A 15609-nucleotide genomic window follows, 5' to 3' on the forward strand; every position below is an offset into this window, starting at 1 on the left:
TTTTACAGTGCAGATTGTGAAGGATGGGGATACGGTACCCTCTAACCAGTTGAAAAATCTGTTTGATGTGAGAGATGCTGAGTTTTTAATCATATTTACACGAGCCATCTTAAGAATACTTATTTCAAAGAACATGGACATGGGGCTTAATGGAGATCTGGACAATAAATTGAGGGGAAACGCCTTGGGGAGGAGATTAGTTTCAGCACTAAATAAGTTGATGTCCCTTGTCGCTCCTCACAGCTTATCTTCCATTCAGTATCAGTGGGAGATGACGGACTTGGGTGTATGCCTGACCACAGCATAGTGAGAGACGGCTTTAAAAAACACAACAGATGTATCCAAATGAGTAAGACGCAAAACCCTACAAATAAAAGTTGCGCACAGGGCTCATATCACACCATGTAGATTAAAGTAAATGGATCAATCCCTTTCAAATGTGTGCTGCATGGCTTTGGAGAAGCAGGAACACATATGCACCTGTTGTGGCACTGCCTTCCCATGAGGAGCTTTTGGAATATTTTGGAACATTTTGAGATTGTCTTCTATTCTGGATGCAAAAATACCCTGATGTCCATTAGTTTGCCTTTTCGGCAGAAAGGTAGAAAATATATAGTCAAAATTCATGCACCACATCATTGCATTAGCTTTTATGTCAGTTAAACGTATTATTATGACAAATTGGAAATTACACAAACCAAAGTGTTGTAGGCTTGATTATTGATTAAAAGACTTCATGAATGTATTGTCAATGGAATGGGCAGCCTCAGCCCTCCTTGATTATGATCATGGATTTGATGGACCCTGGATATTTATCAGATCATATTTGAATAATATGTTATGTTATTGTTTGTTTGTTTGTCTCGTTTAGTTTGATTTGGTATTGTACATGGTGTTGAACGCTATTTTATGTGAAATATTTGTGTTGTTTAACGTCAGTGTTTAGTCCCTTGTCATTAGGGCTGGCCTATAAGTAATATCGCAATATTTCTAGGCTATATTGCGATACACAATATATATCATGGTATTTCACAATCTCCTCTAAACTACTGTAAACTACTAGACTACTAAATAAACTACAGTTATGATAATTAAATAAAGTACTGTTATAATAAAGTTAAATAAAGTACCATTAAAGTCAAAGTCATTTATTTATAGAGCACATTTCATACAGAGAGCAACACAATGTGCTTCACAAGGCCAAGAGCAATACAGGCAGGAGAGTCTGGATAGTTTCATCACAGCGCTGTATTGTCTGTCCGAACATTGTGGCTATGGAGAACTACACAGTGAGATGATATGCGACAGGTTACTTGTGGGCTTGAGAGACAAAAGACTGTCCGAGCAACTTCAAATGGACCCAGAGCTAACACTGGAGAAAGCTGCCACTCGTGTCTGCCAAAGTGAACAAGTAAAAAAACAGCAGGACATGCTAGTGAGCAACTTCAAAACAATGGCTACAGCAGCTAATATGGACAATGTTGGAGTGCAGCAGTGAATGGTCAACAAAGGCAAAGTTAAGCAGCAGTGCAAAACGCCCTTTAAGAGACATAACAAGCACCCTCAGTCACAGCCATATAGTGACACATACTGCAACAGGTGTGGTAGACCATCTCATAGCAAACAGCAGTGTCCAGCCAAAGATGTGTTTTGCAATAAATGTAACAAAAAGGGCCACTATGCAAAAGTGTGCAGATCTGGGACTGTTGGAGAGCTCCATGCTTCCGGTGAAATATTGGATCATTTGAACATTTATTGGAATGAAAGCATGTGAGAAGTTTAGAGGGAAAAATCACTATTTGGTGGAGCTGTTAACAACTCATAGACATGTGAAATGTGACCCCGACTACACACTGCTTTTTGTAAGACGTCAAAAGCCAAAAAGGTTGGAAACCACTGGTTTCATCTTTAACAATGTGTTGTATTTTAAAAGCTTGTTATATTATCCATTGTGTCAAATCTTCATCTGAAAAGTAACTAAAGCTGTTAAATAAATGTAGTGGAGTAGAAAGTACAATATTTCCCTCTGAAATGTAGTGGAAGTATAAAGTATAAAATCAAATGGAAATACTCAAGTAAAGTACAAGTACTTCAAGATTGTACTTAAGTACAGTATTTGTACCAATACCAGTACTTTGAGCCACTGGAGATCAGAGGGTGATTTATGGTTTCATAATCTGGCTAATTTGGGCGCTGATCTAATCTGAATCTACAACCACGCACAAATCCAGCTAGTCAGGCAGGTGTTATTCATAGAAAGCCATTGAGGGAATAAATAGTGAGCTATGTAACAGTTAACCTGACGTTACTTGCTCTGTCAGGTAGGAGGTTTCAGGAAATAGCTTAAAAAGATGCTTGACAGGGATAATTAACCTGATGTAATTAACCTATGTTTAGCAATACGGAACGCTAGCTAGTGATTTATGGATCTTTTATGATGTATAAATGGTGATAATTAGCCTGAATACTTACGCGGTATTCCGGGTATTCACACATATAGCCTAGGTCATACTGCATCTGTTCTCCTCGAAGCCAGTCAGCAACTCTCGCAGGCCAACCGCCAGCAGCCCCAGAGATAAACCGTAAAAAACCACAGTGGCGAGTTTCATGGTTCAACTGTAAGTCTGGGTTTCAAATTTTATAGCTGGGCAATCTCCATGTTTCCGTTTTCAATCAGTAAACTCCTCTGCCAGCGGGGGGAGACACCGCGCAGGCTGTCATGCACACCGGCGACTCTCAACCCCACAACAGGAACCACATACTATACAAATACAAGTGATTGACAGGTCGCTCGGCCAATGGGAGGCGAGGAGTTAAGGAAGCGGACCAATGGGAGAGCGAGGAGCGAGTAACATCATTTATCTACCAGGAATTGCTTGTGATAAATTATTTTATAACAATTTACATTTAGTTTCAATTTTACTTATCTTTAAGTCTGTCTTATGTCAGTCATTTTTTTAAAAGATCCCCACCAGACATGTTTTAGATGTATGTAAAATACTCTACTTTGAATAATAATTTGTCTGATATGGTTTTTCCACAAAAAATGGTTAAATTGTCTTGTTAAAATCCTTAAAATTACAGCTCCTCCTTATCTCTCATTTAAAATTCCAGAATCTATAAATATACAAATATTTTTAATTTCAAAGTTTAACTGTTGGATACAAGATGTCTTCTACTTCACTGTAAAGTCTACTCTCATCAGTACTCTCTTCAGTGTACATACACTCTGTGTATGTACACTGAAATCTTCAAATTTCCACATCACTCTTGTTTAAATTGAATATTAGACCAGGATTGGCTTCCAAACTAGTTGTGATGTCACAAATCATGCTCGTAGGCCCGCCCTTTGAAATTGGATTTTCAATGAGCTCAGAGAAACTTTCCACTTTCAGCAGATAAATGTGAAAACAGCCTTCTTGTGTCAAACTCTGCACAGTGAAGCTCAAAATATCCAAGTGTAGAAAAACATATTTTTGAGTGGAGGGGGACTTTCAATAACCTTTTACTTAAAGGACAGGCTCACAAGTTTTTCAAGTGTGTCTTAAAACAACAGTCAGATGTCCATCTAAACAGTGAAAGAAGTTATACTTGCTGTAATCATTTCTCCTGTTTATACTGGCTATTAAAAGATCCCCTTCAAATGTGCTTAAAAGTAAGTGATGGGGGGCAAAATCCACTGTGTGTCCACACAGTCATTTTGTGTAAAAATGCATATTACAGTTGATGTGAAGCTTATATGAGGCTTCAGCAGTCTGAGTTAGTCATATCAAGTGGATATCTGACACATTTACAGTCTTTTTAGCATCAAATTCCCTCTTTGTGTTTCCTCAGACAGTGTTTCCCTGTTGAGCTGCAGGTGGAAGATGATGATGGCCTATTTCAATGTTCATTTGACCCTACTGTTTCAAGAAAGACTTGAAAATTGTGAACCTGTCTTTTATTTCTCCATTAGTGCTTCTTTGCCTGTAGTTTGTGCACTTGTTTTTTTTTTTTTAAGATACACATTTTAATTTTAATCATTCAAACATCAGAAAAATGTAATTAATAATTATGCACACAGGTGCCTTTGCCTGTACTCTGATTATTTGCAGGAATACATTAGGAAAAAAAAGATAAAAATACGATAGTTTTAAAACAAGACATACTACAAATTCTTCACACTTTCTTCATTTTTCTAATATTTAATAAAACAATCAAAGATCTGCTGCAGCTGCACGAAGCTGCCTTCACCATTACAAACACATGTACACACATACAGTATATTTCATATTGTATACAGCATGTGTGTCAGAGCCACGACATTGCAACAGGTCAAATATTCTGTGTGAGAAAAAACAAACAAACATGGTTGTTCAAATCTGGCACATGGAATTTTCACATCTTTATGCTACACAGTCCTACATAGAGAAGCATGAGTTCTTTAATAGAGGATGAGAGACAATCAGTCTTTAATCAAAATAAAGACAAGGTGTGTTACCTTCTAGGGAAGACAAAACAAGTCCACACCTGTGTTTTTACCTTTAAACACATTCTGCATCTAAATTTGAAAGTGTACACAGCAGCAGATCTAAGACTGACAAAAAGAGAAAATCTCATTGCAGTTTCAGTCATCCATAAGACCAGATGTAGGTCAAATAATCCTCAGTATTTGCTTGAAATGGAGATATTTATTACATCGGGACAATTCAGAATGTTTTTTTTAATCCCCTCTGATATTACACAATAGTTATAATAAGTCTATAAATTATATTAAACTAACATTTGACACCTCTGGTTTCATTCCCCAATGTACAAAACCTTCCAGAGCAAGAGTTCACAGCTCTAGTCGGGCTGTGATTATTGGTTTCTGGGAATCTGCAACACAGAATTACTGCAGACAGTTCTGCATCTATGAGAACAGATATGTAGAGTGCAAATAGTGGATCAATCCAAGTGTGTCCTGGTGCTTTCCTTTGATTTTTCTGGTGAGGAGCTGCGTCTTGTTTGTTTTTTTTTTTCCTTCTGTAGATTATCTTCAACAGTTTCTTCCTCAATTTCATGAAAGCAAATACTGAGGGGAATTTTGTGTCTTTGACTGGTTTCCACCGGCATATCTGCCTCGAATCAAAACCACCAAACCTTAATCTAAAAGCTTGGAGTGCTCTATCCTCGTAATAGTCCAGTCTGGTGGCACTCCTTTAGTAAACTCCCTTTGGAATCTGTCAGCAATCAAAGCCAAAAATAAGGATTAGAAGAGCATGTTCTTAGTCATACAAACATCATGCAGCTAAAAATTAGCCAGTTTTAATATTTTATATGCAAAAAAAAAAAATTATACACTCACTCATAATGTGCAGTTAGCAGTCTCTTGGATTCTGCTTCTCCTTCTTCACCTAAGGTCACCTGGAAGATGCGACTTCCCTCCACGGAGTCGTCAGGAAGACGTGCACTGGTCAGATACCAGAAACGCATCAAAATACTCACAAACTTCCTCCCTGAAAAAAAAAAAAATTACACTGATGTGTTTCCTGTAATGTGTCAACATAATGAATAATAAAAGTCCACATTGATTCTGTTGGCTGACCGTTATCATCGTAGTAGATTCCCACGTCTCCGGGTGTAGTGTGCATAATCGTATCTGCATCAGCAGAGAGTGCTTTCATGTAGCTCACAGGCAGCAGGCTGCATTTTTCCTCCAGCTTCCCGATCAACTGCAAAGACATGAAAACGAGGCTAAGCTGAAATTCAGCAAAGCGATTACACCTGTTATATACAAGTATCAAAATACTGAACGTTTATCCTTTGACATGACACCAGACGTCTTGATTATGTGCCTTGAAAACAGGCCTCTTTGATGGTGACATGTCACAGTAGGAAAAGCTCCAGGCGTAAATAATGAAATTAATGATGGTTGAATTTTATTTAGCTGCTTCTGTTTCATGATCTTGGTCGTTGATCATGCTGGTTCACTGTCACACTGTCATGACTTAGTGGGACATGTAAATAGAACAAAGTAGAGCTGCAATAATTAGTCAGTTTCGATTGACAGAAAATTAATCTATAGCAACTATTTTGATAATCGATAAATCATTTTGAGTCATTTTTTAAGAAGAAATGCCAGAATTCTTTGATTCCAGCTCCTAAAATGTGAATCTCTTTTTTGTCTTCTATGACAGTAAACTGTTGTTCAAGTCAAAAGAAGACATAAGCTTTTGGACACAGTGATCGCCCCCCCCCCAATTTTCTGACATTTAATAGACCAAACAACTAATCATTTAATCAAGAAAATAATTGACAGATTAATCAATCATGAAAATAAGCTTTAGTTGCAGCCGTAGAACACAGCCATCGTTCATGTTATTAGCAACCCATGCTTTTCCTACTATGATAATTAAAACGTCTGCCAGTCGTAAAGCACTTTGGTCAGTTTATGTCGTTTTATAACTGAAGTGATTTTGAAATTTGAACAATGGGATGTTCTTTAAATATTTGTGCTCGTCCAACTCAAGCTGCTGCCCAAAACACAAAACATAACTTTATCATTGTGAGGGACTTGTGAGGGTTTAAGATTCTTTATTGTCATTTCACAGCACTCACATACATTGAAATGGAATCTGTCCTCTACAGTTGACCCATCCTATACACTAGGAGCAGTGAGCAGCTGCGGTGCAGCTCCCGGGTGCCAACTCCAGTTATTTTTGCCAGGGCCAGTGGTCAGGACAGGAGTATTAACCCTAACATACATGTCTTTAATGTTGGGAGGAAACATGAGCACCTGGTGGAAACCCAAGCAAAGGGTTTGAACCCAGGACCTTCTTGTTGCGAGGCAACATTGCTAACCACTGAGCCTCCGAGCCAACGTGCCCTTTATGTACTATAGGATTTTTTACATTGTGTGTATCTTTGTGTAAAGCAGAGGAGACATCAGTAAAGTGCAGTAAAGGTTTGGGCTTCCTCGGTTCCAATACTCACATCTTTCGCCACCAACCCCTCCAAGGCTTCAAACTGACATTGTGACAGCAGTCTGGAAACATGTATGAAGGCCTGCAAGAGTTAAACAAACATCATCAACAACACAAACATGAAACAATAGAAATCAAGATCATAAGTTTAAAATATCCAACAACAATATAAGGGCTGATATGTTGTTTTTTTTCTTTTTACAAAACCTATTACAATAATAAAAGGTTCCCTTAAAATTGTTTTTTTTTTTTTTTTAACAATTGCAACAAAGAAGTGCAAAAGACAGCAGGACGTTTTATAGTTGAAAAATAGACAAGTCACTGTTTCACAAAATATCTTTGGTATTTCTGTATTTCAATGTTGTGTCATTTGCCAGCTTACATATATGCTGATACAAATATGTCTGTGATGAGCTAATATTGGCAGATTTACCTGTTGGGCTCTAACTGTAATGTTTCAGGACCAATCAGGAAATAAGTTATTTAAAGATCGCCTTTATAGATGTTTTAAGATATCACTTTATTGATTAAATAAGGTGTGACAGCAGCACAAGAATAAACAGACCATGTACAGTAGGTACATAAAGGACAGAGCACGCAGGAATAAAACATGAAAGTGGAGGAAAACTACCCATAAATCCAAATTAAATTAAATCTATATATGGGAACAAAAGCAAATAGTAAGTAGAAAACCAACTGTACAACAAACTGAAATTAGAAGCTAATGTTTTAAAATAAAAATCAAGAATCTATGGTAAATATTTTTCATCAGAAGTTTAACTGCTGGACACAACATGTCTCCTCATGTCCATCCTCAGTGTTTGTGCACTGGACGCTTCAAGTTTACACATCACACTTGTATACTGGACTACGATTGGCTCAAAAATGTTTGTGATGTCACAAATCCTTAGTGGCTTTCCATGAATAACACCTGTCTGTCTGGATTTGTGCGTGGTTGTTGGGGATTCAGATTAGATTAGCGCCCAAATTAGCCAGATTATGAAACCATAAATCACCCTCTGATCCCCAGTGGTGCAAAGTAACTTTACACAAGTACTGTACTCAAGTACAATTTTAAGGTACTTGTACTTTACTTGAGTATTTCCATGTGATGCTACTTTCTACATTTCAGAGGGAAATATTGTACTTTCTACTCCACTACATTTATTTGACAGCTTTAGTTACTTTTCAGATGAAGATTTGACACAATGGATAATATAACAAGCTTTTAAAATACAACACATTGTTAAAGATGAAACCAGTGGTTTCCAACCTTTTTGGCTTTTGACGTCTTACAAAAAGCAGTGTGTAGTCGGGGTCACATTTCACATGTCTATGAGTTGTTAACAGCTCCACCAAATAGTGATTTTTCCCTCTAAACTTCTCACATGCTTTCATTTCAATAAATGTTCAAATGATCCAATATTTCAGCAAAAATCAAAGATTAGAGAAAAAGTCCAAAAACTGAAAACAGATTTGTATATCAGAACTTTGTTTTTTCTTCTTTCCTCTCCCATTAATCATCTCACCACCCCTCAGATTTATCTGCTGACCCTTTGGAGGGGCCCGACCCTTAGGTTGGGAACCACTGGACTAAACTAGCTAACTGTATATAAAGTAGTGTAAACTAGCTCCACCTCCAGCAGCTACAACAGTAACATGCTGCTCTAACACTGATGCTTCACTATTAATAATCTAATCATGTCATATATAATAATATATCAGTCAGTTACTGCAATACTTTAACTACATCAAGCTCATAATACTTAAGTACTTTTACTGCAGTAGGACTTTTCATTCAGGACTTGTAATATAGTATTTTTCCATTCCTGCATTAGTGCTTTTATTTAAGTAAAGGATCTGAATACTTCTTCCACCACTGATGGAAATAGTCAGTAAAGTACCTCAAAATTGCACTTAAGTACAGTACTTGAAGGTTATTTTATGACAGAATAAACCCATTTTGTTTTTGCAGACCTGTTTCGCTCCTTCTGTGAACTCCTCGATGTTAAACTCTTTATCAAAGTAAGCTCTGATCAGAAAGTAGTAGATCTTTGTGCGGAACCAGATGACGGGGTTCGGGATGCCGACAAACACGACCGTCTGCTTCTGTTTCTGTCCGCCGCTGTCCGAGCTGTACGGCCGGACCGCCGCTGCCACACAGGCCGGTGCTGAGAGAGGAAGCCGCGTTTTACCGGAGCCGCTCAGGACGACACGACTGAAGCTGAATGTTGATGGAAACCTGCAACAACCTCTGATCAACACGGCCATCTTTTTACCTTACAATATTTCCTGTCCGTCTACTTGTATCTTCCGGTTGGGAACAAATAGTATATATATATATATATATATATATATATATATATAATACACATACGTCTACATCAGAACACTGACAACAACAACAACAATAATAATAATAATAATGATAATAGTATTTCTTTGTAGACCACTTTCCAAAAATCCACGTTACAAAGTGCTTCACAAAGGCAGCAAAATGAAACAGATAAATCATAAAAAATCATTAGATTTTTAAAAACAGATAAAACTAATTTAACTGAGTGCTGTTTATGAAATTCATTTTAAAAAAGAACAATGTTTTATCATTTAAAGGCCTGTTTTTTTGTGTTTTTTTTTTTTTTTTACAGTCGGCTTTGACTCAGTCGTCTTTCGTTTCTGTGGGGAACACTAATACTGTGACACCCGCTGCTGTTTACCTTCACTAGCTTGTGAATTTTCTCAGCTAATCATGTTAAATGGAGTTTCAGGAGAAAATACCTGTGCCGATATTTACAGAAGTAGACAGAGATGTTTTTCTGCGAGATATTTATCCACAGGTAAGATCATAAATCTGCTTCTTACAGCGAAAAAGCAGATTACAGTCTCCAACGAAAAGGAAAGATTTCGCATTAGGTTTAAAGGACAGGTTCACAGTTTTTCAAGTCTGTCTTAAAACAACAGTCAGGTGTCCATATGAACATTGAAATAAGTTTTCCTCGCTGCAAACATTCCTCCAGTTCTGGACTGGATATTAAAAGATCCAATTCAAATGTGCTTTCAATGTAAGTGATGGAGGCCAAATTCCACAGTGTGTCCACACAGTCATTTAGTGCAAAAATGAATTTAAAAGTTGATGTGAAGTTTATATTCAGCTTCAGCAGTCTGAGTTAGTCATATCAAGTGGATATCTGACACATTTACAGTCTTTTTAGCATTGAATTCCCTTTTTGTGTTTCCTAGGACAGTGTTTCTGTGCTGAGTTGTGTATGATATTGGATTATGAGTACCTTTATTTGCAGCGTGCACCTACAGATAAAATGTAATTATTATTTTCCAGCGAAGGCCAGCCGTGTTGAGAGGTGTGTGTCTCGGACCGTGCCTGGAAAAGTGGACAGTCGAGTATCTTGGACAAAAAGGAGGAAACAAGGAGGTGAAAATTCATGTATCCACTGTGCCACAGATGAACTTCCTTCACAAAAACTTTGTGTACAAGTGAGCTCTTCCTCTCTTTGTCTTTCTCTCTCACACACATAAATCAGTCCTCCGTCTCTGCAGATTTCTCATCTATGTCTCATATTCACAGGACTCTGCCATTCAATGAGTTTGTGAAAAGGGCATCTGAGAAAAAACACTCTGACTTCTTCCTGTGTGAGGTAAATATCATAAAATAAGTATAGTGGCTGTTTCATCATGCTCCAGTTTCCTACAGGCCACTTCCTCTGTGGTGTATCTTAGTTTTGACTCATGTTCCACTGAATTGAATCCAACTTTCTTGTGAAAACCCCAAAGTTCTCACAAGTCCAAAAGGGAAATTATATATCACAACAACCTGTGCCTGGTCCATTACTGACTTCATGTTCTGTTCCTACACTGTAACAAACACATTCTTGCACGTTTGAAAGCTTGATTCAAAGTTTTTTGCAGACTTCTTCACATCTTACCACCACGTTGTTGCTAAACTTTTTTACCTATGCACATTAAAACTGTCTTACGTCCCTATCAACTGTCGTAAATAACCAATTACAGCTGCAATTTAGGATTATTTTCATTATCTACTAATCTGTCAGTCATTTTGTCAATTGATCGATTAGTGGTTTGGTCTATAACAAAATATCTTGTGTCCCGAGCAACAGTCCACAGTCTAAAGATGTTCAGTTTACTGTCATAAAGGACTAAAAATAAAGAAAATATTTGTATTTAGGAAGCTGGAACAAGAGAACTTTGGTATTTTTGTTCTCAAAGAATGACTCAGAACAATTAATCCATTATCAAAATAGTTGGCGATTAATTTTCTGATTGACTAATCGATTAATTGTTGTGGCTCTATAACCAATTATCATAGTACTTCAAGAAAAGATAATAGCAAAAATAAGTACATTCTTAGTGTAGTCCATTTATAAAACACTATTCAAAATAAGACTTATCTATTGTATGAATTTAAATAATATTATAACATACAGTATATAACATGTGATAACAATATAAACAATTCACCAGCTACAATGATGTACTGAAGTGGCTCTTACAATAATATTTTTTACAGGATGTTTTATTGTTTTAATAAGACGAACCTGTGTGTTCTGTTTCAGGATGAGAGTTATTATCTTCGATCGCTGGGCGAGGACGTCCGAAAGGTATCGAAAAGATGAAACATTACCATGTATACTTGTCACATCCTCAAGCAACTAAAATACATATTTTTTATTGTAGATTTCTAAATGTATCTAGCAGAAATGTTTTCAGTCTGGCTGTTACCACTAGGAGCTGTTTAGGAGGAACAAAGCTGCTGAGATCAACTTTTAGAAAGGAAATGTGAGAAATCCTGAGCTAAGAGAAACGATGGTGTTTACCCCGTTGCTACGGATAACATCATGTTTCATGAATGAACTTAGTCACTATCTCCACAGTGATCTAATATTAAAGTTCCCCTCCAGTCAAAAATATGTTTTTCTTCTTGCTCCTTTAATTGCATGTTTGAACTTCGCTGTGCAGAATGACGTAGGTGCAGAGTTTGTTTTCACATTCTTCTGCTGAAAGTGGAAAGTTTCTCTGTTCTCACCTTAAATCTGAGTTTAAGGCGACTACCTGCAAGCGTGATTTGTGACATCACAACTAGTTTGGAGCCGGTCCTGGTCTGGTATTCACCTACACAAGGAGACATCTTGTGTCCAGCGGTTAAACTTTTGAAATAAACAATGTGATTTTTGACAAGGTAACATTTTTTTTTTGGAAAAAAACATGCCAGACACGATTTATTATTCCAAGCAGAGGATTTTTATAAGTCCTAAAACGTGTCTGGAGGGGATCTTTAAGGAAAATATTCATCAGTACACATGGTGCGGCAGACTGGCTGAATTTGTAGACTTAAACTGTCAAAGAAAAGAAAATGGATGGGACCTGAAGAATGTAATTTTAGTTTGATGAATAATTCTGACAGACGGTGGTTGTAATCTAAAACTGCATTTTTCCAGTGTTCAAGTAGTGGAGAGTTGTGTTAACCCTCATCTCTCATGTTATTGTGTTTTAGCTACACTGATTGAATCCTTATGAACTCATGCAATATGAAATGCTTTGTGAATTCGTCTCAGACCAAAAACTGAAGGAGTCCTGAAGTTAGGACTAACACGTTCCTTATGTTTCTTCTAACTTGGCCAGTTCAGAGCTACCTTTAGCCTGAGGATGTTTGTGAATGCAGCCCAGAAATATAAATGTGAAAGTGACACAGGTACGTTTCTCTCTTGCAGGAACCTGCTGATCTGAGTAAACAGTTCCCAGACTTGGCGGAGGATTTTCATACCCCACACTTCTTTGACCCCGATCAGTTTTTCTCCAGTGTCTTCCGCATCAGCTCCTGTGGCCTGCAGCTGTGGACGCATTACGATGTGAGTGTTGTATTATGTGGTGGAGGAGCTGCAAGGTGGTCCACAGGTTTGAAAAAAATAGGTCGGCAGTAAGATTTCAGCAGCAAGCAGAGTCTGATGCTTCATACAGAGCAGAAAGTCAGTGCGGGGATGTATGTGTATTAATGTTTATACATCTTGTGTGTTAAGAGGATTTAAATTATTGACTACAGAGACTCACAGCTCAGGTTTACTGTATTCTGGGTCATTGTGTCTGAGATTTTAGAACTGTTCTTCTTCAGGAAATAACATTTTTTGCAATTTAGTTTCGAGGATTCTCGCCTCAATAAGCTCTCTCGCTTCTTGTCTTTGGGTGTTCATTTCTTCAGGTGATGGATAACCTGCTGGCTCAGGTGACAGGGATGAAGAGGGTGGCTCTTTACAGCCCACAGGATGCACTGCACCTGTATCTGTCAGGCAAGTAGCTATGGGAAGATGTCTGTGGGTTTGAATGCTTATATTGATGAGAATATTTCAGCCTGGTGCACATTCATACTCAGCTCTGACATTGATGCCATTTGTTGGGATGAATGAGATATGTTTGATAGCTTGGTATGATATTATAATGTAATTTTTAATGATAATTGAACCCATCAGGTGATAAATCAGAGGTCCTGGACATCGACTCCCCAGATTTGAAACTGTTTCCTGAGTTTGTGAAGGCAAAGAGATATGAGTGTGTGCTGGAGCCTGGAGATCTGCTTTTTATCCCTGGTAAGGCCGACTGTTCACATTAACCAATTCCTCCAGAAAATGGCATCATAATATAATTTGTTTTTATAAAAAACTCAGGAGAACAAGTCTGGAGAAAGCTTAAAGGGGACATAACATGCTCCTTGTGATTTTCTGTCGTTTACATAGTGTTATAATGTCGGATATCTACGTTAAAGATGGTCAAAGTTCCAAAACTTGAGGTGAACATATGTAAAGATGCTGCCTGCGAGTAAAAGCCAGGGCTTCAGCCTCGTCTGAATGCTTCATTTGTAGAGTGTACTTGACTTTCTCCTCATGATGACACCAGATTATGCACACATGCCCACAAACCGCCGTCTGTTCTGTAGCTCAGTTGCTAACGTTGTTCCACAAGTTGTTCACGTTGTCCACTTGCATATTTCAGATCAGATTCAGGCTCATGTATGGCTGTATTTGAAAAGTTTTTAGAGTAAAAAACAGGAAAAAGAAGTGATATCCTGCGACTATTGTTTGTTTACATAGTCTCTGGAATCGGAGGAAGCTTCCTGAAGCTGACCAATCAGAACAGAGTGGGCTTATCAGGAGGCGGGCCTTAAAGGGACAGGAGCTAAAACAGCCTGTTTCAGACAGAGGCTGAACTGAGGGGCTGCATAAAGGACCAGTATAAGATAAATAAGGAGTTTTTAAAGAGATAGATATATAGATATTCCAGTAATATAAATATAGACCTGGAAATGTGCATGTTATGTCCTCTTTGATCTTAACACTGATGAAACACATCGCAGTTAGTACCTGCTGCTGTAATATATTAACAAAGAATTTAAGTAATCAGTTCCTCATATATGAAAGACTTTTCGTAATCCAGTGTCACTGTTTCTGCAGCTCTGTGGTTCCATAACACCCTGGCGCTGCAGTTTGGTGTGGGTGTTAACGTGTTCTGGCGCCATCTACCTGCAGACAGCTACGATAAAAAGGACCCGTACGGTAATAAAGACCCCGTGGCTGCAACTCGAGCCCTTCAGGCACTGGAGAGAGCGCTGCACACTCTGGATGAACTTCCACCTGATTATAGGGACTTCTACGGGCGCCGTATGATTCAGCGTATCCAAAAGCGGACGTACTGTGACAGTTTGTTAAACACAAATACACAGGAGGACTTGAACAGCACATTACCCAGCAGTCCTACCTCCAAACCTGGATGAGAGTCCAGAGAACTGTGATGTAAATCATAAAACACCTTTAATGCATTTGGGTTTTACTTTGGTTTGTTCATTTTGACTTCCTGCTGAAAAAGTCTTTATTATACTTGTTAATACATTTCATAAAGATTAAAAATAACAACAAAGCTTTTTGTCTTTTCTCTTGATATTTTGAGAGTCACCTACAGCGTTCCTCCTCCTGAGCTTCTTTTACAGTAGTGTTTAGAAAAAGACATTTCTGCACATAATTACTTTCACATGTTTATCTTGAAGTATTCTTAAAGATGTTGTTCTTTATCTATTGTTTCTAATTTTGACAACACACACAGTGAGGTGCAGACCACACAGAGAATCAACACAAGTCCAGCAAAATAACATTTGACTTCCTCCTATTTAGCATTTATAAGTAGGATATAAACATTTAATAAATTACTTATAACACACTATAATGTAAATGTAAGGATATGTAATGATATGTTGAAGTGTTTATTTATGTATAGTATTTGTCAGCAATTATAACCTCTGCTCTGAAGACAGATTTTATATTATTATAACTGTGTTTAACTATATTGTCATTTATTAACTGTATACAGCTACATACAGCTACTACACAGGAGATATAGTTGTTGCACTTGTGTTTGCTTATAACTACAACACAATATGTTTAAAACAATTTATTAACTGTTTATAAACTGCTTATAAAAGCTAAAATAGGGGGACTCAAAGTACACCATCATAAAGTTACCGTCACTCCATTACAGCATAATTTATTCCCCAAACCTGTGTGTCTGTCTCACCTTCAACCACGATGGTGTCGTCATATAATCCATCAGTCATGTGACTTTACAAGAGAAATACTATATAAATCATAAT

The 15609-nt window shown here is 37.6% G+C and overlaps 2 protein-coding genes across 2 annotated transcripts; one reads left to right on the forward strand and one right to left on the reverse strand.

The window, feature by feature from the left end:
* Nucleotides 1-4949: 4949 nt before the first annotated feature.
* On the reverse strand, nt 4950-9254 carry maip1 (matrix AAA peptidase interacting protein 1). Its single transcript, XM_067602894.1, has 5 exons — nt 8922-9254; nt 6955-7026; nt 5567-5693; nt 5327-5477; nt 4950-5201 (listed from the first exon to the last, which is right to left on the reverse strand). The coding sequence occupies exons 1-5, from the start codon at nt 9213-9215 to the stop codon at nt 5123-5125; spliced, it is 723 nt and encodes a 240-aa protein (XP_067458995.1). The 5' UTR covers nt 9216-9254; the 3' UTR covers nt 4950-5122.
* Nucleotides 9255-9614: 360 nt separating this feature from the next.
* Nucleotides 9615-14871, forward strand: tyw5 (tRNA-yW synthesizing protein 5). The gene is made up of 8 exons (XM_067602895.1): nt 9615-9781; nt 10282-10436; nt 10528-10597; nt 11534-11578; nt 12689-12826; nt 13174-13261; nt 13442-13558; nt 14420-14871. Exons 1-8 carry the CDS (start codon nt 9701-9703, stop codon nt 14737-14739), a joined length of 1014 nt encoding a protein of 337 aa, XP_067458996.1. The 5' UTR covers nt 9615-9700; the 3' UTR covers nt 14740-14871.
* The last annotated feature ends 738 nt before the right edge of the window (nt 14872-15609 follow it).

The sequence above is a fragment of the Thunnus thynnus genome, chromosome 11 (genome assembly GCF_963924715.1).
Source record: "Thunnus thynnus chromosome 11, fThuThy2.1, whole genome shotgun sequence".
NCBI classification, from domain to species: Eukaryota; Metazoa; Chordata; class Actinopteri; order Scombriformes; family Scombridae; genus Thunnus; species Thunnus thynnus.